This window comes from Hemitrygon akajei, chromosome 11, assembly GCF_048418815.1.
Source record: "Hemitrygon akajei chromosome 11, sHemAka1.3, whole genome shotgun sequence".
NCBI lineage: Eukaryota > Metazoa > Chordata > Chondrichthyes > Myliobatiformes > Dasyatidae > Hemitrygon > Hemitrygon akajei.
Window position 1 is genome coordinate 67,891,699 of NC_133134.1, and position 23,358 is coordinate 67,915,056.

Genomic DNA, 23,358 nt, shown 5'->3' on the forward strand with positions numbered 1-23,358 from the left:
AAATTCTGCATAGAGTCCATCTGACTCCAGATTGTCTCTCGAAATTTAACACGGGGGTTTTTCCTAAGTGTTCTAAATGTAAAATAAATACTGGAACTTTCACCCACTGCTTTTGGATTTGTCCCAAACTTCAGGCATACTGGAGTGATATTTTGGGTGAAATGGAAAAGATTCTGAAGATGGAGCTTGAACTGAACCCAGTGTCTTTTCTCTTAGGCTTACCCAGCAGTCGTATTATTAATGCACATCAGAAAAAACTTTTTAGCATTCTGACATTTTGTGCGAGGAAGAACATTTTACTTTGTTGGATATCTAATAAGGCCCCTGGACTTTTTGGTTGGAGTAAATTAATCATGGAATACATTCCTTTGGACTTTTTGACATGTATGGTACACTTAAAAACAAATAGTTTTCATAAAACATGGCAGCCTTTTCTGCAGTATGTAGATGTAAACCTGTCTGCTATACTAATAAGGGCTTTTGTATAGGATGCTGTGGTGACATCTTTATTTTGATGCAAGTGTTCTGATAGCTGATATCTGTGAGGGGAAGAAATGTAAATGTATCTGGAAATTGAAAGTTTTGTTATGCCAAGAAATTTTTTTTTTTAAAAAGAAAGAATGGACTTAGGGAGAGCTAGAAGGGGGCTTGAGAAGGCCTTGGGCTGTAGGATTAAGCACAACTACAAAGCATTCTGCACACATGCGATGAATAGGAGGATGGCTAGAGTGAAGGTAGGACCGATCAGGGATAGAAGAGTAAATATGTGCCTGGAGTCATAGGTGATAGGGGAGGTCCTTAATGAATATTTTGCTTCAGTTTTCATCAGTGACAGGGACCTTGACAAATATGTGGTTAGCATTAAACAGGCTGATATGCTAGAGTATGTCAGCATTAAGAAAGTGGATGTATTGGAACTTAAAAAAATCATTAGGCTAGATAAGTTTCCATGGCTGGAGAAGATATACCCCAGGTTACTATTGGAAGTGAGGGAAGAGATTGCTGCACCTTTGGCGAGGAAAAAGTAGAGTCAGGTACATTAGGGATATTTAAGAGACACTTAGGTAGGCAGATGGATGATAGTAAAATAGAGTGGTGTGTGGGTAGGAAGGGTTTTATAGAAGTTAAAAGGTTGGTTCAACATTGTGAGCTGAAAGGCCTGGTTGGTCCTGCTCTTTCTTTAGTCATCCTCCTGTTCTTCACATGTGTAGAATGCATTAGGGTTTTCCTTGCCAAAGCCTTTTCATGCGCCCTTCTAGTTCTTGTAAGTCCATTCTTACGATCCTTCCTGGATACCTTGTAACTATGAAGAGCCCCGTCTGATCCTTCCTTCGCAAGCCTTAAGTATGCTATTTCTTTCTTTCGATTATACATTCCACTTCTTCTGTCAACCATGGTTCCTTCACCCTACCATCCTAAGATCCTTCCTCAATGGAACAAACCTATCCAGAACCCTATTCAAGTGTTCCTTAAACAAACCCCACATTTCCATTGTGCATTTCTGAGTATATCTGTTCCCAGTTTACACTCCCAAGTTCCTGCCTAATTGCATCATAGTTCGCCCTCCCCCAGAAAAATACTTTATCATACCATCTGTTCCTATCTCTCTTCAAGGCTATGCTAATGGTCAGGGAGTTGTGGTCACTGTCTCTGAAATACTCACACATTGAGAAACCTGTCACCTGACCAAGTTCATTGTTTAGTACTAGATTCATTATGGCACCTCTTTAGTCAGCCTGTCCTCATATTGTGTCAGGAATCCTTCTGCCCCATCTAAATCATTTGCATTAAAGAGGTTCCAGTCAATATTAGGAAAGTTGAAGTAGCCTGTAACAGCAACCTTATTATTTTTGCATCTTTCAAAATTCTGCCTCATGATTTGCTGCTCAGTGTTTCTGTTGCTACTGGAGGGTCTGGAATACTCCCAATACAGTAATGGTTCCTTTCCGATTTCTGACTTTCATCCACACTGACTCAGTAGAAAATTTCTCCAAGATGTCCTCCCTTCACTTCTAAGCCACAAAGTCAAACTTAGTGCCAAGACTTTGTTGCTGTGGCTTTCCTGGTAGGTCGTCCGCCAATAGTATCCAAAACAGTATACTTGTTATTGAGGGGAGTGGCCACAGGTGTACTCTGCATTGTTTGTCTGTTTCCTTTTGCCTCCTGCAACTTAGATGTGATTGCCTCCCTGTAGTTCATATCTGTCACCTCCTCGCTCTCCTGAATGGTCCATAGATCATCTAGCCCCAATTCCCTATTCCTAAGCCTCCTACATCATGCAGGAGGAGCTCACTACTCTGATGGGATCCAGCCTCACTGCAATAATGGAGAAAGAAAGCGAAACTTGACACAAACCTCAACTTTGCTCTGCATCTTCTCAATGAAGATTGATTTTATTAAGTACTAGCATTTCCAGTGTTTGAACATGTGAACTTGAGGTTGTGAAAGACACCCCTTTCAATATTGCATTTTCACCATAACTTAGCAGAACACAGTAAGTCTTGATATTTGTGTATATTCTGGTATCCCTGCACAGTAGGGACCCAGGAGCAGAAGTAGGCCATTTACCTCTTCAGGCCTGCTCTGCCATTCTCTTTAATTCTGATTGACCTGAATCTCAACTACATTAGCCTGCACTTGATTAATGTCTACTGATACCCCTTCTACAACCAAAATCTCAGTGTTGGAGTACTAAGTTCAAAGCACATTTATTATGTATGTATACCATATACAACCTAGAGATTCATCTTCTTACAGGCAATCATAAAATAAAGAAACACAATGGCCTCTAACACTCCAGAGAAAACAACCCAAGTTTACCCAGCCTCTCATGATAGCATGTGCCCTCTAAAACAGGTAGCATCCTGGTAAACCTCTTCTGCACCCTCTCCAAAGCCTCAACATCCTTCCTCTAGTGGGGTAACCAGAACTCTATGCAATGTGACCTAACCAGAATTTTATAAAGTTGGAACAATAACTCAATGCCTCAACTAATAAAAGCAAACATCCCATAAGCCTTCTTAACCACCTTATTGAACTGTGTAGCCATTTTCAAGGAACTATGAACTTGGATCCTAAGATATCTCTGCTCAGCAACACTGTTTAGGACCTTGCCCTTAGCAGTATACTGTTTCCTATTTGCCCTACTGAGGTGCAACATTGTCACATTTATCTAGGTTAAATTCCTTCTGGCATTTTTCAATCCATATTTGCAGCTCGTCTATATTGTGCTATATTCTTTCCCAGCCTACACTATCCACAACTTCATCAATCTTGGTATCATCTGCAAATTTACTAACCCACACATCTACATTTTCATCCGGGTTATTTATTTACAACACAAACAGCAGTGGTCCCACAACAGATCCCTGCATAACTCTACTAATTACAGACCTTCAGCTCGAATAAGTCCCTTCAACCACTATGCTGTCTTCCATGCACAAGCGAGTTCTGAATCCAAATAGCTAATTTGCCATGAATCTCATGCATCTTAATCTTCTTGATTAGCCTCCTATGAGTAACTTCCGAAGCTTTATATACTTCTCCTTTTTCTTCTTGACTAAACTCATCACCTCTCTGGACATTCAAGGTTTTCTTATCTTTTCATCCCTGTTCTTCCTTCTAACAGGAACATACCTTTCCTATGCTCTATGTAATTGATCTTTAAACACTCTTCACACGACTTCTGTGGACTTCCCAGAGAAAAGGTGCTCCCAATTAACGCTTCTTAGTTCCTGCCTAATGCCGTCATAGTTTGCCCTACTCCATTTTAAAACTCTTCCACAAGGACCATACCTATCCTTATGTGCTCCAAATGCAGCTGTGATATTGTTTCTGATTAGTAGTGCAAATCCATCTCCTCTTTTACCTCCTCCTCTATCTTTTCTAAAACTTTGAAAACCTGGAACATTAATCACCTATTCTTGTCACTCTCTCAACTAAGTTTGAGTAATAGCAACAACATTATAGTTCCATGTACTGATCCATGCTCTAAGTTCATCACCCTTACCCATTATACTCCTAGCATTAAAATATACACACTTCAAACTATCTGACCCATCGTACTTGTTATTTCAGTTTTGCCTTTCAGTACTTTTCCTGACATCTACCTTCTGCTCCAATCCTTCACTCACTGACCTGGGGCTCTGGTTCCCAGACCCCAGGGAGCTTTTTAAGATTCAGTTGAAAGTTTGGAATTCTTCATTTTCGAGGGCTGAGAATGGTCAGTTGCTGAGCCGGATTTAGAATGATAAATGTTTGATCATATGTGGCACTCTTAAGTCCCTGCCAGAATGGAGATAATCAGGAAAATTCCCTGTCAATTATGGTTGGTGACTGCACTCTTGTTAACTGGAGTCATTAAAGTTTCCAAGTAATCTCTACTCAGCAATTGCCTTCAATCTGCTGTATTTTGCTACAGAAGTCTCCCTACCATACTAAATCCCTACGTTGTTTCACCTGTACCTACCAAAATGAACTTCTCCGGTCCCATAACCATCAGAGATATCTGAATTCCTCTACTTCTGACAATTGTTAATATACCACTGATCTTACCAATCAGCCTATATCCTATACAGTGTAAAAATAAGAAAAAATCATTCTTAATTAGTTTTCATCATTGATCTTTGGCTGACAAGGTCATAAGCTATGGAATTTTCTTTCTATGCATTTCCACCTCTTGATAGCCTTCTTTAAAGCACACCTCTTCGACCAAATGTTTGAATATCTATCCTAATAGCTCCTTATGATGCTTGCATCAAATTTTCTTTGATAATTTTTTTTGAAGAATCTGGGATGTTTTTCTACGTTAAGAAGTCCTACACAAATCTAAATTACTTATATTCTTGACAGTTGCTGCAGTAATTTAAATCGTAAGTTTGTGCACTGTTTCCTGCTTCACACTCATTGACTAACATATGGTGTCAATGTTCACTCTGTATTTTTGAATGTCCTTCAGCAAATTCCAAACTGATTTGAAGACCACTAATATTGAAGAGATGAAGATTGCCATGGAGACATTCTACGAGGAGGTGAGTGCACAATATGTTTGTGCTTGTTATTTTCACTTCACTGATTATGTCAATAGGGTTCTGCGAGCCGACAATTTTCCCATCTCTGCATATTGTTCCCCTTGAGCAATAATATACAGTCTGCTACACTATATATAGCATTTTAGTTTATTTATTTTCATTTTATTTGGAGATACAATGCGGAAACAGGCCCTTCTGGCCCAACAAGCTACACCACCCATTTATTTTTAACACTTGCCTAATCACAGGATAATTTACAATGACCAATTAACCTAAACTAACCTACTAACCTATGCGCCTTTGAACTGTGGCAAGAAACCCGGGCACCAGGACAAAACCCTTGCAGTTCACTGGGAGAATGTACAAACTCTTTACAGACAGCGACAGAATTGAACTCTGCATTCCAGAATACCCCAAGCTGTAATAGCATTGTGCTATCTGCTGCATCCGTGGCACTCTTTATGTTGAGTTTACAGGCTCTTCCTGGTAATAAAAACAGGTTTTACAATCAACTCTCTGTATTTTACACAGACTTTTTTCTGTTTTTTTTTTAGATTCAAAGACTCCGACTTCTGCTAACCAACAATGATACAGTGGAGAAAAAGTAAGCCAGAACCAGGCTGTTAAATATTGTCACTTAGGGAGTCGATGTCCGGCACACATTGAGTGAACACAGTCTGTGACTATCTGGCATTCTGGCATATCTTGTGATTTCATTCTCGGATTTGTGACCGTAGGTTACAAGACACCCCCCACGTAACTCCCTGTAAATTGTACAGTAACTGTTGTCAGCAAATAGCAGGGTAGACCTTCATACCCTACCCCCTCCCCTGAGGTAGAATAGCCTGCTAATCCTAAATGCTAAGGATGAAATGAAGAATAACTTATTTTGGAAAGGTTGCTGAAAGATGTTCACAGGACAGAAGGCCCAGAAATTGAGTCAAGGTATTGAAAAAAGGGTGGAATTAAAACCGGGTAGTAAACAAAAATGTCAGTGATTAACCTATCCTGATCCTCCCACCCCCCCACCCCCATCCAAGCACAGTAACACAAAATAGTGCCCTTGTCAGAATCTAAACTTTACAACCTCTTTTACTGCCTGCCATGTGTTCAGTGACAGCTCCAGATTATTTTTGCACTCACGTTATTATCAGCATTCATTATTTAAAGAAGTGAAGGAATAAATTTGCATTTTGTATTCTTCATGACCTCTGGATATCCCAGTGCTTTGCAGGCAATGCAGTATTTTGCAGCATACTCACTGTTATAATGCAGGGAAACAAGACTGTTAAAATGTACATGGCATGGTCCCTCAATCAGCCAGTATTAATGATCAGATGTGTTGTGGTGATGCTGAATGGGGTATAATTATTGGGTAAGATATTGTAGAGAATGCGAACCCAGTGAGCAACACACACAAAATGTTGGAGGAACTCAGCAGGCTAGGCAGTGTATATGCAGTAAAATGCACAATCAACATGTTGGGCCAAGACCCTTTATCAAGAGAACCCATTATCTTCTGGAGTAGAGAAAAATAGTGCACTAACAGTTGATGTGCGCAATAGAATTTCCTTGGAAAGCTAAATACAGTCAAATACTTAACGTAATTGTGGTCTGCAGTCTTGCCTCCGAATATGTTATACATTTGGCACACTGATGCACAGGGGTGTACAGTAAAAGGGTCCAGGATCCCTGAGCAAAAGCAGACTTTCAATGATACTGTCAAAAACCTGGACAAATAGCCTAATTGATGAAAACTGGTTGCAATTTACTGTCTGTGCTCTTTCCCAAGTCCCCAAACTCAGGATCACCCTCACCAACACCACGAACACCAGATCACCATCCTGACTCTCCCTCCCACCTCCATCCATACCACCACATAATTGTTCTGATTGTGAATAACCTTACCCCCTCCACAATGTCCCAACATGTGCTTTAAGGTCCTAAATCTTCCTTGCATGATACCTCGAGCCAAGAAAGGGTCTTCATGAACAAGCTTTTCTATGTAGCACCTCAGATGTTGTACAGAGTAAAATTTTGCGGAGGGGTACTTGGTGCAAAATTACTTCCAACCACTGTGAATCAGACATTCAACACTCCTTTAATAAAGAGGTAGAATTTCTAAGTCAGTATCCCCATTGGTGCAGCATACTCTCAGAAAACACTAAGTTTCAGCAGTAGGAGTTAACTCAAAACTAAAAATGCTACTACAGGAATTAGATAATGGGAAGAAAAGATCTTCTATGTGTTCAGTATAGACCATGAATGTAGCATAGTTAATCACTGAATGATTTTTCTCAGTCGAGCAATGTTAATGAATACAACGCTGAGATTCCTCATGACACCAGCAATTACGGATGGAAAATATGCAAAGAGTTAAATATAAATAATCTAAAAAAACTGATTGCATTATTTGAGATTGGATCAATCAAGTTGTGATAATTTGACATAAATAATTTTATAGCTATTACAATGTTTAGAGAATGACTGAGCTGTTGAGTTTGAAAAGGAGAGATGTATGAGAAAGGATTTGGTGGTAGAATGATTCTTCATTTTGGGTGGCCGTATTGAATTCAGTTGCTGGCATTTTGAAGTTCATTGTATTTGACAAAATGCCTAAAGTTTAAACTATGCCAGTCTTACAGAGAAATTACATTTCTACACCACCCTTCACAACCATTGGAAATCCCTAAATAATGTATAACCAGTTAAGTACTTCATAAAGTTTAGTCATTGTTACAAGAAATGTGGCAGCAAATTCCAAGTTGGCAAGATCCCACTTAAAGCAATTTAATAATGGCTATATTATCTGTTTCACTGATACTGACTGTTGGCTAGGATACCAGGAATTTTCTGCTTTTCTTTGCGGTGGTCTCCTGGGATCTATTATATTGCCCGTAAACTATAAACTCAAAGACAGCTCCTGTGGCCTTACGGGATTCTCTTATAATTGTACTGGAGTGTCTGCCTGGTTTAAATGCTGAGATACTTGGGATTGGACATAGTGCTAGTCATGTCACTACAAATCTTTCACCTGGCATATCTGCAAGGAAGCTTTGGGTCTCCTCTCCAAACCAAATGAGAAATGGAGGGCAATAAGAAATAGAAGAAAACATGTAACCATTTAGTAATTCTTCTCCATTTATTCCCACCTTTTGTAGATCAATGATGGAGAGCAGGGAGTTGCAGAAAGAGATCAAAGTGCTCAAGTCAACTATCCTCAGATTATCTAAAAGCCTCAAGCAGTTACAAGAGGAGAATAAAACCCTGAAGGGCAACCTGGAACAAGAATCCCGTAGCTCTTCCATACCCTGTACAGCCCGAGGCAAGCATTGCACAGTGTTTTGTAGTTACTCAACTTTTCTCTTTGTAGTTGCTCAACTTTCCATTTAGTGCTGCAGTTTCTTAGTCCTATCATACTTTAAATACACTGAATTTTGTTTTCAAGGAACTAAAGTTGGCCACTCTGCCCCTCAGGTCTATTCTACAATTCATTTATATCATCCCTGACATATATCTCAAATTCATCTCATTCCATGAATAATCCAGAATTACAAATATCTGACCTATGGACACACTGTATATACATACAGATGAGTATATGAGCAACCAGCAGGATAGATTTGCTGGCTTCTGCAGGGCTGTAGGCATCTTCTTCTGGGTGGGAACATATCATCTCCATATGTCTACTCTACCCTCCTTCCTCCTGATAAACAATCAAGTTATCATGTATAATATCAAAAATGAACATCTTAACATTTTCTATGTATTTCTAGGTCTGCTATTTCATTTCATAAATTTTTGTTATCCATGACACACATCGCTAAGTACTTTTCTCACTGCACTTATTCTTCTCCAGGCTATAATGAGTGGACGAAAAGTAGGCTCCTGCGTAGAGTCCTCGAGCTGGAAAAGGTGAGTATAACATTATGAGTATTTGGGGGAAGGTGAGGCCTCTGTCCACTGATGTTTGCAAAGATTGATATTTTTATTGAGGGAAAACGAACTATCTACCATTTAAACTGCTTCTTTCTTGAACTTAACAGAAAGTCAGCAAACTGGACAATTTCAACTCTAAAGGAGGTAACAGGGATATAGAGGAAAAGCTCCCACAAGCTGAATGTATCACAGGCCAAATACAGCAACAGGAACAACAACAGATCACCCATCAGCAGGAGTATCGTCGCCTCCAGGAATTAACAAAAAAACTGAAGGAGGACCGCAGCAATTTGCAGGCCCAGCTGGCTGAAAAGGAGTAAGTAATTTGGTGAATTTGCAGAATGAGTCTCTGGCTGAACGTACTCCTGTGCCTAACCAGTACATTATGGAGTGGATGGGAGACATTGTCCAAGATGGCATGCAACTTGGACAGCATCCTCTTTTCAGACACCACCGTCAGAGAGTCCAGTTCCACCCCCACAACATCACTGGCCTTACGAATGAGTTTGTTGATTCTGTTGTGTGTCTGCTACACACAAAAGCAAACATGATAGCACTGGCCACCACAGACTCGTAGAACATCCTCAGCATCATCCGGCAGATGTTAAAGGACCTCAGTCTCCTCAGGAAGTAGAGACGGCTCTGACCCTTCTTGTAGACAGCCTCAGTGTTCTTTGACCAGTCCAGTTTATTGTCAATTCGTATCCCCAGCTATTTGTAATCCTCCACCATGTCCACACTGACCCCTTGGATGGAAACAGGGGTCACCGGTGCCTTAACCCTCCTCAGGTCTACCACCAGCTCCTTAGTCTTTTTCACATTAAGCTGCAGATGATTCTGCTCACACCATGTGACAAAGTTTCCCACTGTAGCCCTGTACTCTGCCTCCTCTCCCTTGCTGATGCATCCAACTATGGCAGAGTCATCAGAAAACTTGAGTCATCTTGAGTATTCGTGGCAATCACATCTGACAGGGAAAGGACATGAGCTAATCCGACTGCCATCATTAGGACTCTCAGTGGTTTTATTTTTTTTCTATGTCATTAGGTACCTTTTTAACAGAGGCATGAATCCATAATGGCTTTTCTCTTACCTTGATGGCTATGTTAGTGACCAGCAATATCTGAAATGGTACTTCAAATTGAGGTTTCAAAGAATTCTTTCTTTTAAATGTTCTCACCACAACGTAGTCTCCAGGCTTGATGTCATGGCATTTAAGGTCCACTACAGGTTGTTGGGCTTCTTTTCCCTGTTGATAATATTTAATTATGCTTTTTGTCAAGGCAATATTAAAATTCATCATTCTGTCATGCAGGTTGTGTACCTCCATTTGTTTAATTCACAGTGGTGCATCAGATGGCAGGCACAGGGGCCGTCCTGTTATGATTTCATGTGGGGACAGGCCAAAGGTTCTATTAGTAGTGACTTGAATAGTCATCAGAACCATGGGCAGCACCTGTTTCTGCTGTTGTCCAGTTTCCTCACATTTTGCTGTTTATTTTTAATTGTTCTGCTCATCCTTTCCACTTGGCCTGCTGACTACAACCCTCTATTTTTCTAAGCTCCATGTACCTATCTAAAAGCCTCTTAAGAGACCCTATTTTATCTGCCTCCACCACTGTTGCTGGCAGCCCATTCCATGCATTCACCTCTCTCTGTGTAAAAACTTACCCCTGACATCTCCTCTGTACCTACTCCCCAGCATCTTAAACCTGTGTCCACTTGTGGCAACCATTTCAGCCCCAGGAAAAAGCCTCTGACTATCCACACGATCAATGCCTCTTATCATCTTATACACCTCTATCAGGTCACCTCTCATCCTCCTTCACTCTAAGGAGAAAAGGCCGAGTTCACTCAACCTATTCTCATAAGGCATGCTCCCCAATCCAGGCAACATCCTTGTAAATCTCCTCTGCACCCTTTCTATGGCTTCCACATCCTTCCTGTAGTGAGACGACCAGAACTGAGCACAGTACTCCAAGTGGGGTCTGACCAGGGTCCTATATAACTGTAACATTAGTTCCCAAATTCATTTCCACGATTGATGGCCAATATACTGCACGCCTTCTTAACCACAGTGTCAACCTGCACAGCTGCTTTGAGAGTCCTAGATCCCTCTGATCCTCCACACTGCCAAGAGTTTTACCATTAATGCTATATTCTGCCATCATATTTGACCATCAAAATGAACCACTTCACACTTATCTGGGTTGAACTCCATCTGCCACTTCTCAGCCCAGATTTGCATCCTATCAACGTCATGCTATAACCTCTGACAGCCCCCCCACACTATCCACAACACCTCCAACCTTGTGTCATCAGCAAACTTACTAACCCATCCCTCCACTCACAAAGAATAAGGGTCCCAGAACAGATCCCTGAGGCACCCCACTGGTGACCGACCTCCATGCAGAATATGACCTGACTACAACCATCCTTTGCCTTCTGTGGGCAAGCCAGTTCTGGATCCACAAAGCAATGTCCCCTTGGATCCCATGCCTCCTTACTTTCTCAATAAGCCTTGCATGGGGTACCTTATCAAATGCCTTGCTGAAATCCATATACATCTACTACTCTTCCTTCATCAATGTGTTTAGTCACATCCTCAAAAAATTCAATCAGGCTCGTAAGGCACAATCTGCCCTTGACAAAGCCATGCTGGCTATTCCTAATCATATTATACCTCTCCAAATGTTCATAAATCCTGCCTCTCAGGATCTTCTCCATCAACTTACCAACCACTTGTGGTAAGACTCACTGGTCTATCACTGGGCTATCTCTACTCCCTTTCTTTAATAAAGGAACAATCCTCTGGAACCTCTCCTGTTCCCATTGATGATGCAAAGATCATCACCAGAGGCTCAGCAGTCTCCTCCTTTGCCTCCCACAGTAGCCTGGGGTACATTTTGTCTGGTCCCGATGATTTATCCAACTTGATGCTTTCCAAAAGCTCCAGCACATCCTCTTTCTTAATATCTACATGTTCAGCGTTTCAGTCTGCTGCAAGTCATTACTACAATCACTAAGATCCTTTTCCATAGTGAATACTGAAGTAAAGTATTTACTAAGTACCTCTGCTATTTCCTTAGTAAGGTCCACACGGGGTTTTATTACTTCTTGTGTTTCACAGCAGTGTGGATCGCTGTCTTCCTCCGTGGGGAGAAGAGGGTCTGAAATAAGAGTTGCACAGCAACTAATTCTAACATTTGGGTTTGTTAATAACTCGATTTTGTACTTAGTTTGTCAGGTGGGGGGTAAGATATGGGACATGGACATGGATAATAGAGTCAGAGACTGCATATGCTGTACAGCAGGGCAAGTGGCTGCCACCATTGGAAGATGACCCAGTAGAACTCTGGCTATTGGTCTAACTGAGCACTGAAATAAGCAATCGGACCTTGTCTTCCCCTGTGGTCCCGAGCCCAAGTGGCCTGAGCAAAGTCATTCTTATGGTGAACAAAAAGGTAAAAGTCCTTACTATAGCCCAGGAGCCCCAAATCTGGGTTGGATATCATTGCCTCTTTCATATGTTCAAATGCCTCCTCAGCTTCCGAAGTCCAGCAAAATGGATCTGGTTGACTGGGAGGAGATAACAGTTGCTGCATAATCTAAAATCAACTGTCTACAATATTCAGTCATCTCCTGGAAATGACTGCTGGGATTTGACTATTGCTTCAATTGAGTCTTAACAAATTACCTTGTATTCTGGAATAAGACTATCCTGGGATATTCCCAGATAAGTAACTTCTGGTTATACAAACTGTAGTTTCTGCTCTTATACTTTATGAGCTTTCTTAGCTATTTTATGTAAAAAAAAATAAAGGGAGTCCTGCTCTCAAGTTTGCTTGCTTGAGGAGGTCATCAGGAGGTCTTCCACATACTGTATTGGAGTAGAGCTGCCTGGGGATCTCCTTACCATCTTCCATGTGCAATTTACATGGCAAAACACTGATTGAATCCAAGAAATGTCAAACTCAAAATCATTATGTCAAAAGTCTCAAGCAACATCTTTTATGTTCTGTAAAAGAAAGCAGTCTTGTTGTAGAGCAACTTCTAGGATTGCTCCCAAAATATTCCAATTGTTCCAGAATTGTTAATTTCAAATTCCCAATTTAACTGACCAGCAGAGATTGATAGGTATCTGAGTAGTCAGGGCATCAAAGGTTATGGTGAGAAGGCGGGGGAGTGGGACTAAAAGGGAGAATGGATCAGCTCATGATTAAATGGCAGAGCAGACTCAATGGGCCGAATGGCCGACTTCTGCTCCTTTGTCTTATGGTCAAAGAGCAGTTTCCCCAAATGCTCATTCCCTCTGAAATGTGGACATCTTATATCCAGAATACAGATGCACAGGTTTCCATTTCCTTAACCTGGATTCCACATGGCCAGTATGGAATCCACATTTCTCTAAAATCAAAAATCATGAAAAATCTCTAAAATCAAAAATCATAAAATCTCAAAAATCATGAAAAATAAAGAAACACAAACCAAAAACACAAATAAAACAAAAAATCCATTCTTTTACTTTTCTTCCTTCAGAATCTTTACAAGTAACTGCAAAACTTACAGTTAATTCTCACCATGAAAAGCCTTCACACATTTTAAAAAGAACCGAGGAGGGGGAAAACTGCTGCATGGGGGCCCCGACACATTAGCACATTTTAAAACGAAAGCAAATTCACTCCAGAGTAAAATATTTTCCTTAATCACCTTGTTTTCTTCTGAGCACAAGGTTAATTCAAACTTCTTCCCAATATTGATTGAACAAGCGCAGAACGGCTCTCTCTCACTCACAGACACACATACACATTCTCAAGTGAACTCACATGTGGCCACACTTCACACAATTAAAAGGTACCAACTATTCACACTTTACTGTAGTTTTTCTATCTGTTTTAAACATTTTGTCTGATCTCCAGTACTGTGTACTGATTTCTGTATCACTTTTATAGCCACCTTTAAATCACTGCACTGTTTCTTCAATCCCTCCACCTCCATCTCAGCTACTTGGGCTATTTCCTCCTGTTCGTTTCTTTAACCGGCTTTTCACATTGTAACTGAAGCTGGTATATCCATAGCTCTTTGCATCTATAAATCAGTAAGTTTCTCTTTCTGGATCAGGGAAAGGCACACCCTATTCCATCATTCACTTACCATTGAGTCCTTAATCAGTGCAGTCTATTCCTGTTCCGCTACAGCGTCCTGTGGGGTTCAAATCTTATGTAATGTTTCCTCAGCTGATACTGTAATTTTTTTAATGTATGTTGATTTAGGGGCAATCAATTACTACTGCTTCTCTTTGACTAACAATAATTTAAAGAAAGAAGAAGAAAGCCCTTAACTGAGTGGAGTCATAATTTTTTAGCAGGCTTTCTTATTTTAACAAGGCTGAGTTGCTAGCTCGATGCTCAACCCAGCACGGATGGAAAGCGTGCAAGGGGGCCGGCTGGATTCAAACTTGGGAGCCTTCGCTCGGAAGTCCGACACTGATGCCACTACGCCACCAGCTGGCTAACAATAATTTAGTGCATCCCAAATGCTAGACCTTCCTTGTGTTCCTGATGCAATCCTTTAACTGTTACTGACTTGACCCCTGTGTCCCAGAGCATCCCTGACACTGAACCATCCAATTTGTTTGCTCACCTCTTTCACATGTACCTTTTTACTGACCCATTCATTTTAGCATTTCTGTCACCATTCCAAATGCGTTGGAGTAACGGTGAAAGAAACCAATCCACGCAAGGCCACAGCATAGACCACAGCAATAGCAAAAGAGAAACCTAAGGTCTGACTCTGAGAGGGAAAATCCATAGGAGTGAAAAGGAACTTTATTTTTGGCGATTGCTATGACTGAGAAATTTCTCTCAGTCACCAGGATTCTCCCACATGGCTACTGTGCCTAGACAAGTGATCTTGGAACCTCCAAATTCTGTTGTGACCTTTTGCTAGGTCTTATAACAAAGCACAATAAACTCAGAGTGGATCTATTAGAAGTGCCTTTTTTATTTGCAAGGGGAGTCCACCTCCATTCCTCCCTTTGGATGACAAGCAGCCTCTGTTTTACAGCTTACAAAATTTATTTTTACATGAGTTTTATTCTTTGGCTGTTATCCATTCTGGGAGTCAGCTCCTCCACTTAGTAGCTGCAGTCTTGTTTCATTTCTATTCAAGGCCACACAATGTACCAATCTCCCCTTAGTTACACAATGAACAATGATCAGAACATTACATGCCTCCTGTCGCGTACACACTTAGCATATAGCAAAGCGCTCTGAGATTATACAGGTTCCATTACGAGATTAAATACATTTTAAAAAAACCTCAACGTTTTGAATATATTTCCACAGCCTCAAAACTATGCCCTTTTACTTTTGATACTTCTGTCATAGGAAAGGTCATACTATCTACCCTATGCCTCTAATATTGTTATATATTCTTATGAGCTCATCCTTAGCCTTTTATCCTCCAGGGAAAATAAGCCCAATGTATCCAATCACTCCCCAGACTAAAGTCCTCCAATCCAGTCAACATCTTGGTAAATCTCTTAACACTCTCTCCAGAGCAATCGTATTCTTCCTACAGTGTGGTGACCAGAACTGCTCACAAAACTCCAAGTGCGGTCTCACCAATGTTTTGTAAAGTTGCAACATGATGTTCTAATTCTAAATTCTGAGCCAATACCGTGAATGTGCATGGATCCATGAATATGTGGGTTTGATGACTGACTACAAAGGAAGGTGCATTGAGGACATTCCTGTGATTAAACACTACACTGCCAGGGAAAACCAGAAACCAGGGGTGACTGCAGAGGTTCATGAACTGCTTAGGGATTGTGACGCTGTCTTCAGATCAGGGGAGAAGATGACTCTAAAGTTAGCAAAATTCATGTTCTCACATTCCATCAGGAAGGCAAAGCAAGAATATGCACAAGAAATCCACGGACACTTTTGCAACACCAGCTATACAAACTGTAACCGATTACAAATCCACCCTGCGCTTCAACGACAAGGACACCTTCCTTCTTGATAGGCTGAATGTTTTCTATACTCAATTTGACCAATTGAATGATGTGACATTGAGGAAAGGCCCCTCTCTTCCTGAGGAATGGACACCCTGTCTGGTTGCAGCCAAAATGAGAAGGACCCTAGTCAGGGTAAACCCATGCAAAGCTACAGTGCCAGTTGACATACCTAATCAGGTGCTGAGGGACTATGTAACCCAGCTAACAGAGGTCTTAATGGTCATCTTTAGTATCTCTCTGAAACAGTCCGCTGTATCTGCAGACTTCAAGGAAGCCATCGTCATTCTGGTACCCAAGAGTCTAACAGTAACTGACCAAAATGATTACTGCCCAGTGGCACTGACTTCAACAATCATGAAGTACTTTGAGCAGTTGGTAATGGATCGTAATAATTCTCATGTTCCAGCAACATTGGCCCCTTCCCATTTTGCCTACTGCTCAAATTGGTCCACTCACAATACCGTAGCCTCAGTCCTCCATTCTATCCTATTCCACCTAGAAAATGATGCCACGTATGCTAGGATGTTGTTCATTGATTTCAGTTTGGTACTTAACATGATCATCCCTCAGAGGCTGGTGGGTAAACTGTTCATTGGGACTCAACACCCCTCTCTGTAACTAGATCTTGGACTTGTTGATGGAAAGGCCCCAGTCAGTCTGTATTGGCAGTAACATCTCAAGCTCCATCACGATTTCTACATGAGCACCATCAAGAGTGCCCTATCTGTCTGCATCGTTGTGTGGTACAGAAGCTGCAAGGTATTGAACCACAAGAACCTACAAAGGACAATAAAAACCACCAAAATGATCTTTGAGGTCTCCCTTCCCCCTATTTGTGTCATTAACCAGACGAGGGGCATTGTCGAGGACACCTACCACCCATCCTACAATCTCTTTGACCCTCCTTTTGTCATGAAGGAGGTACATAAGCATCAGGACTAGGACTGCCAGACTGGGTAAGAGTTTCTTTCCTCAGGTTGTGAGACTAATGAATACCCTGCCACTACCAAGGTCTCATCGCTAGGAGAGTGAGCTGTTTACTGTACTGTTTATTGCTTACTTGTGCTGTGCTTTATTACATGCATTTTGAATTATATTTTATATATATATATATATAATATTTTGGTTTATGTGCAATATATGTTGCGTGGGTGCACTGTGGCCTGGAGGAACATTGTTTTGTTTGTATATATGTACAGTCAGATGACAATAATCTTGAACTTAAAGACAAACATGACATATGCCTTCTTCACCTTCCATTGATCTGTGTTATCACTTTGAGAGAACTGTGGACTTCGACTCCTAGATCTCTCTGTTCATTAACATTACTTGCTGCCTCATCATTCTTGGTATATGTCCTACTCCTTTTTGACTTTCCCAAATGTATTGCACTTGTCAGGAGTAAATTCAATTTGCCAATGCTCTTTCCAACTTCCCAAATGATCCATATCCAGGTGTAGCCTTAGACAGCCTACCTAGCTATCTACAACATCCAATATACTTGTTATCCGCAGACTTAATAATCACAGCTCCTACATTCATGTCCACTTTGTGAAGATAGCAAAAATACCAGTACCAATCCCTGTGGTACAGCAATAATCACAGACTTCCAATCAGAAAAGCAATCTTCCACCAGCACCTCTGCCTCCAATCACCAAGCCAATTTTTGACCATTTAGACAGGTCACTTAACCTGTACATGCCTCCTTAAATCCATTTGGACAACATCTACACCAGTCGTTATCAAGCTCCTTTGTTATCTCCTCAGTAATCACAAATTAATGAGAAATAAATTCCCCCTCTCAAAACCATCCTGACTATAGCTAATTAGTCACGGCCTTTCCAAATGTACATAAATCCTATCTCTTAGTATTTTCTCCAAACTCTTTACTGAGTTTCTAGTTAACAGTGACCCTACATTGTTAATAGTTGGGGACTCGGTAATGTCACTGAATGTCAAGAGTAGGTGGTAAGTCTCTCTTTTGCTAAAGGTAGTCGCTGTCTAGTATTTTTGTGCTTTGATTGTTACTTGTGACATAAGCTCATGTTAGAATGTGGTCTTGCTCTTTCCGCATGCAGACATGAGCTGCTTTATTTGTTGAGTTATGAATGTAATTGAATATTGTACAGTCAATTTAAGAAGTAAATCAATAGTTGTAAACCACTTTGGGATGTCATAAGGTCGTGCATAGTAAAATGCCAGTTAATTTTAGAGTGACCTGTTCCTCATTCCACTCTCCTCGAATGTATTAATTATCTGGTTCCTTAATAACTTCAAGGAGAGAGGGATACTGATAAACATTTGGAGTTGGGGTCTAAAGTCTGTGAGACCAATTCTAGTGTTCAGTCAGCAAGCGCAATGTTTACCTTCAATGGATGTGAAACCAGAAAGATGCTAGATCAGAGGGCAATTTATCTCCAGTCGTAATACCCCTTCAATCTACTGATCTCTGACTGTGTTTGGTCTGCAGTGCTGAAGTAAAACAACAGCTTCAAGAAAAGGCAAAACTGGAAAAAGGCTTGCAGAGATTAAAGGAACCAGATAAATCCAATGGGGAGTACAAGTGAGTGTACACTTTGAAAACATACTGATTTTTTAAAAATAGTACAAGTACCTCTTGGACAACCGTTAATGAACTCTGATTAACTAAATGCAATCAATAAAAAGGCTTTATTGGGAACTGGAATTGCCATCTCAAAAAAGGACGTCCAACTAGTTTGCTTTCTACTATTTAGTAGTAGTATGATTCAATGATAAGGAAACTTATAGAATGGTTCATTGCTATCAACTGATGCTACCTTACAACATTGAAGGAGGCTATTTGGCCCTATGTATCTGTGCCAGCTCTCTGGAACAAATCCAGCTATTCCATTCTCCTATTTATTTCCCTGCAATGCATTCTCTCTCACTCATTCTCATTTTTCCACTACAACTACACTAATTTACAGTAGCCTACCAACCATCATTTGTATGATGTACAACACGCTGAAGGAACTCAGCAGTTCAGGTAGCATCCGTGCAAACGAGCGGATTTCCACGGATGCTGCCCAACCTGCTGAGTTCCTCCAGTGTGTTGTACGTCTTGCTTTGACCCCTGCATCTGCAGTGTACTTTGTGTTTATCATTTGTATGAGATGTGGGATGAGACCAGAGCTCCCAGGGAAAACTTGTTACAGGAAGTCATATTCAAATCAGATTCCTGGAATCATAAGGCACCAGTGTTATCTGCTGAGCCACTGTGGCACCTATGGTGGATTAGTTGGATGCCTTAATATTTATAATAATGGTTGGTTGGCATGGATGTGGTGGCCAAAGGGCATAGTTCTATGCTGTGCAATTATGAAACTATATCCACTTTGGCATGTCACATTGTGTGATAGTTGAATTTTAATGAATCATTAATATCTACTTCTACTGTTACAGCTTCCTCCTATTTTCCTTAAATTAGCTGGTTTCCATTTTCAGAAAACTTGTAGCAATTCAGCACTTGATTTTAGCTGCAATGTAGGTTTGAAAAATTCATTCATAAGAACATAAGGCATAGGAGCAGAATTAAGCCAATTGACCCATTAAGTCTGCTCTGCCATTCAATCATGGCTGGTTTATGCTTCCTCTCAACTCCATTCTCCTGCCTTCTCCCCTTAATTGTTGACGTCCTTGGTAATCAAGATCTTATTAGCATCTGCTTTAAATATACTCAGTGACTTGGCCTCCACAACCATTTTTGGCAATGAATGCCACAGATTCACCATACTCTGGCTAAAACAAATTCCACCTCATCTCTGTTATAAAGAGACATCCTTCAATTCCGATGCTGTACCCTTTGGTCCGATACTCTACCAGTATTTGAAACATCATCTTCATTTCCACTGTATCTAGGCCTTTAAATACTCAGTAGGTTTCAGTGAGATCCCCCCCCCCCCCCAACTTTTTTCTAAATTTCTGCAGGTACAGGCCCAGAGCCATCAAATGTTTCTCATATGTTAATTCTTTCGTTCCTGGATCATTCTTGTAAACCTCCCGGTGCTCTCCAATGCCAGCACATTCTTTCTTGAATATGAGGCTCAAAACTGCTTACAATACTCTAAATGCCTTCTAGCCAATGCCTTATAAAGCCTCAGCATTACATACTTACTTTTATATTCTAGTCCTTGAAATGAATAATAACATTGCATTCCCCTTCCCACCGACTGCAAATTAACCTTTAGGGAATCCTGCACAAGGACTCCAAAGGCCATCTGCACCTTCGATTTCTGAATTTGCTTTATATTTATAAAATAGTCTACCCATTTATTCCATTTAGAAAATAATCTACTCATTTATTCCTTCTACCAAAACGTATGACTATACACGTTCCTGCACAGTAATCTGTTTGCCACTTCTTTGCCCATTTTCCTTATCTGACTCTCTCCTTCTTCAACACACCTTGCCTCTCCACCTAATTTTGAATAATCCACAAACTAGTTCACAAAGCCATGAATTATGTCATCCAGATTCTTAACATATAACATGACAAGTAGCAGAACGAATACCAACTCCTGTGGAACACTACTAGTCAATGATTGCCAGCCAGAGAAAGCCCCCTTTATTCCTCTCTTTGCCTTTTGCCAGTCAGTTAATCCTCTGTCCATCCTAGTATCTTTTCTGTAATACTACAGGCTCCTATCTTATTCAGCAGCCTCATGTATGGCACCTTGTCAAACACCTTCTCAACATCCACAGACTTCTTTGTCTGTCTTGCCTGTTATTTCCTTAAAGAATTCTAACAGATTAGTCAGGCAAGATTTCCCCTGAAAGAAACCATATTGACTTCAGCCTACTTTATTGTGTGCCTCCAAGTACTTGAAACCTCATCTTTAGCAATGGACTCTTAACACTTCTAATTATAGTCAGCCTATAATTTCCTGTCTTTTGCTTTCTTCCCTTCTTAAAGACTAGAGTGGCATTTGCCATTTTCCAGTCCTCTGAAACCATTCCAGAATTCTTGAGAGATGCTTACTGATGCCTCCATGATCTCTTCAGTGACCAATTTCAGAAACCTGGGGTATAGTCCATCTGGTCCAGGTGACTTATCTACCTTTAGACCTTTCAGCTTCCCAAGCACTCTCTTTTACCCCCAACACTGGTGTCTTCTACAGTGAAGAACGACACAAATTACATTCAGTTCCTCCACCATTTCTTTGTTCTCCATTAATACCCCTCCAGTGACATTTTTCAGCGGTTCGATGTCCACTCTTTATAGATCTGAAAACACTCTCAGTATCCTCTTTTATATTATTGGCTAGCTTACTTTTATAGAACATAGAAGATTACAGCACCTTTGACCCACAATGTTGTGCTGACCTTTTAAATTACTCTCAGATCAATCTAACCCTTCCTTTCCACTGAACCTCCATTTTCTATTATCCATCTGAGTTCCTTAAATGCCCCTAATGTATCTGCCTCTACCACCACTGACTCTGTGTTTAAAACATACCTCTGACATTTCCCCTACACTTCCCTCTAATCACCATAAAATTATCCCTCTTTGTATTAGCCATTTCTGTCCTGGGGAAAAGTCTCTGGCTATCCACTCAATCTAGGCCTCTTGTCATCTTGTACACCTCTATCAAGTCACTTGTCATCCTTCTCTCCAAATAGAAGATCACTAGCTCATTCAGCTTTTCCTCATAAGAACCTGCTCTCTAATCCAAGCAATATCCTGGTAAATATCCTCTGTATTGTCTCAAAGCTTCCTTTAATGAGGCTACCAGAACTGGACATAATATTCAAAATTTCATATTTCAGCATTTCTCTCCTAACTGCATTTTTGTTGCATTATACTTTTTGCTATATTGTATGCCTTCTTGTTTGCTGTTTTGACTTCCCTTGTCAGCCATATTTACCTCATCCTCTCTTTAGAATGCTGCTGCTTCTTTGCAATGAACTAATCCTACATTCCACATAACCAGAGCTACATAAGAAGTTCGGGTATGATGTACTGAAGGCTATTTTAAGAAAGAGAAATATTCTGATTGAAGTTAAAGATGAAATCAGGTGCACAACAGTTCTGGCAGGGTTTGTAGTCCATTACTTCCTACCAGGCAAAACGTAACATCATGAATGGCTGTGACGCTTCACCCCCAGATGAATTCAACATCTTTTGTGCATGCTCTTGTTACGTACCCCGTAACTGGGTCACTTACCAGCAAAGATAGAGAGGTCCATTGAAGTCTGATGGTACTATTTTTAACAGTATTTATTGATGAAAATACACAAAAATAATATCAATGCAAACATACATATAATATACGTCGTCAATACTAAATCTAAAAGCGCGGGTATAATAATAATCAATAAGAAATAGCTCTATCGTTGTCTAGGGGATAATGTATTGTCCGATGGAAATATAAAAGTCACTCAAGTTCATTCAAGCTGCAGCTTTTGGTTGGAGAGAGAGACGGAGGTTTAACTTGCCCATTCCTTTTATGATGTCAATCCTTCGAGAGTCGTTGGGGGCTGATTTCCCCTTTGTGGTTAGCTAAAGCCGGGTTTCCGTGGTAAAGGCCCCACCAATTCCGAGGCAAATGGAAAAGGACTCACGTGGGCTTTTCCACCGGCTTTCTCTATTACGCTGTTACAGGAGTTCTAGCATTTCTTCTGGTGCGTCTGAGGGGCTGTTCCCACAGACCCTCTGTTATCCTGACTCACAGGGTCTCAGATGTCAATCAGGTTGAGATGATGCAATCCCTCCACCAACCGCCCTCGGTTCATTGCCTGGGGGGGGGGGGGGGGGGCTTCGATGAGTCGTACAGTATTCAATACACAATTCCGTCTCCAAAAGACAATGACCTGTTCCGTGGCTTTGTATCTCGGAGGCCCAGGACACATTCCAAACATTGAGGAATCTGCGTGTCTCTCTCTCTCATTTCCTGGGCCTCCTGACTCGAATCAATAGCGATCCTGCGATTCCCAAAAAGGAGGGGGCCACAGGCGTAACACTCTGAAGAGGAGAATGAAACTACACCTGTGTGAATCCCTACAGGATCTCGTGACCTAGTGATCTGTCTCAGAGGCCAACGTCAGAACATCTTTCAAGAGGGTGAATGCTTGTAAAATGGTCCTGATGTTATATCTGGTAAGGCACTGAAAATCTGTGCCAACCAACTTGTAGGAGTGTTCAAGTACATCTTCACTCTCTCACTACTCCAGTCGGAGGTTCCCGCCTGTTTTAAGAGGGCGACAATCATACCAGGAAGAATCACAATCACAATCGTACCCAAGAAGAACTCAGTGAACTGCTTCAGTGACTGTTGCCCAGTTACACTTACATCTATTGTGATGAAGTACTTTGAGAGGTTGATCATGGCCAGAATCAACTCCTGCCTA

At 40.9% G+C, this 23,358-nt stretch overlaps 1 protein-coding gene across 1 annotated transcript in view; it reads left to right on the plus strand.

The window, feature by feature from the left end:
- Nucleotides 1–23,358, plus strand: part of iqce (IQ motif containing E) — a 112,963-nt gene that overhangs the window by 48,485 nt on the left and 41,120 nt on the right. The window contains exons 10-15 of the mRNA XM_073061010.1: nucleotides 4,958–5,030; nucleotides 5,585–5,634; nucleotides 8,192–8,355; nucleotides 8,890–8,945; nucleotides 9,077–9,285; nucleotides 18,461–18,553. Of these exons, the coding sequence (XP_072917111.1) occupies nucleotides 4,958–5,030; nucleotides 5,585–5,634; nucleotides 8,192–8,355; nucleotides 8,890–8,945; nucleotides 9,077–9,285; nucleotides 18,461–18,553 (645 nt within the window). The remainder of the gene's footprint in view (nucleotides 1–4,957; nucleotides 5,031–5,584; nucleotides 5,635–8,191; nucleotides 8,356–8,889; nucleotides 8,946–9,076; nucleotides 9,286–18,460; nucleotides 18,554–23,358) is intronic.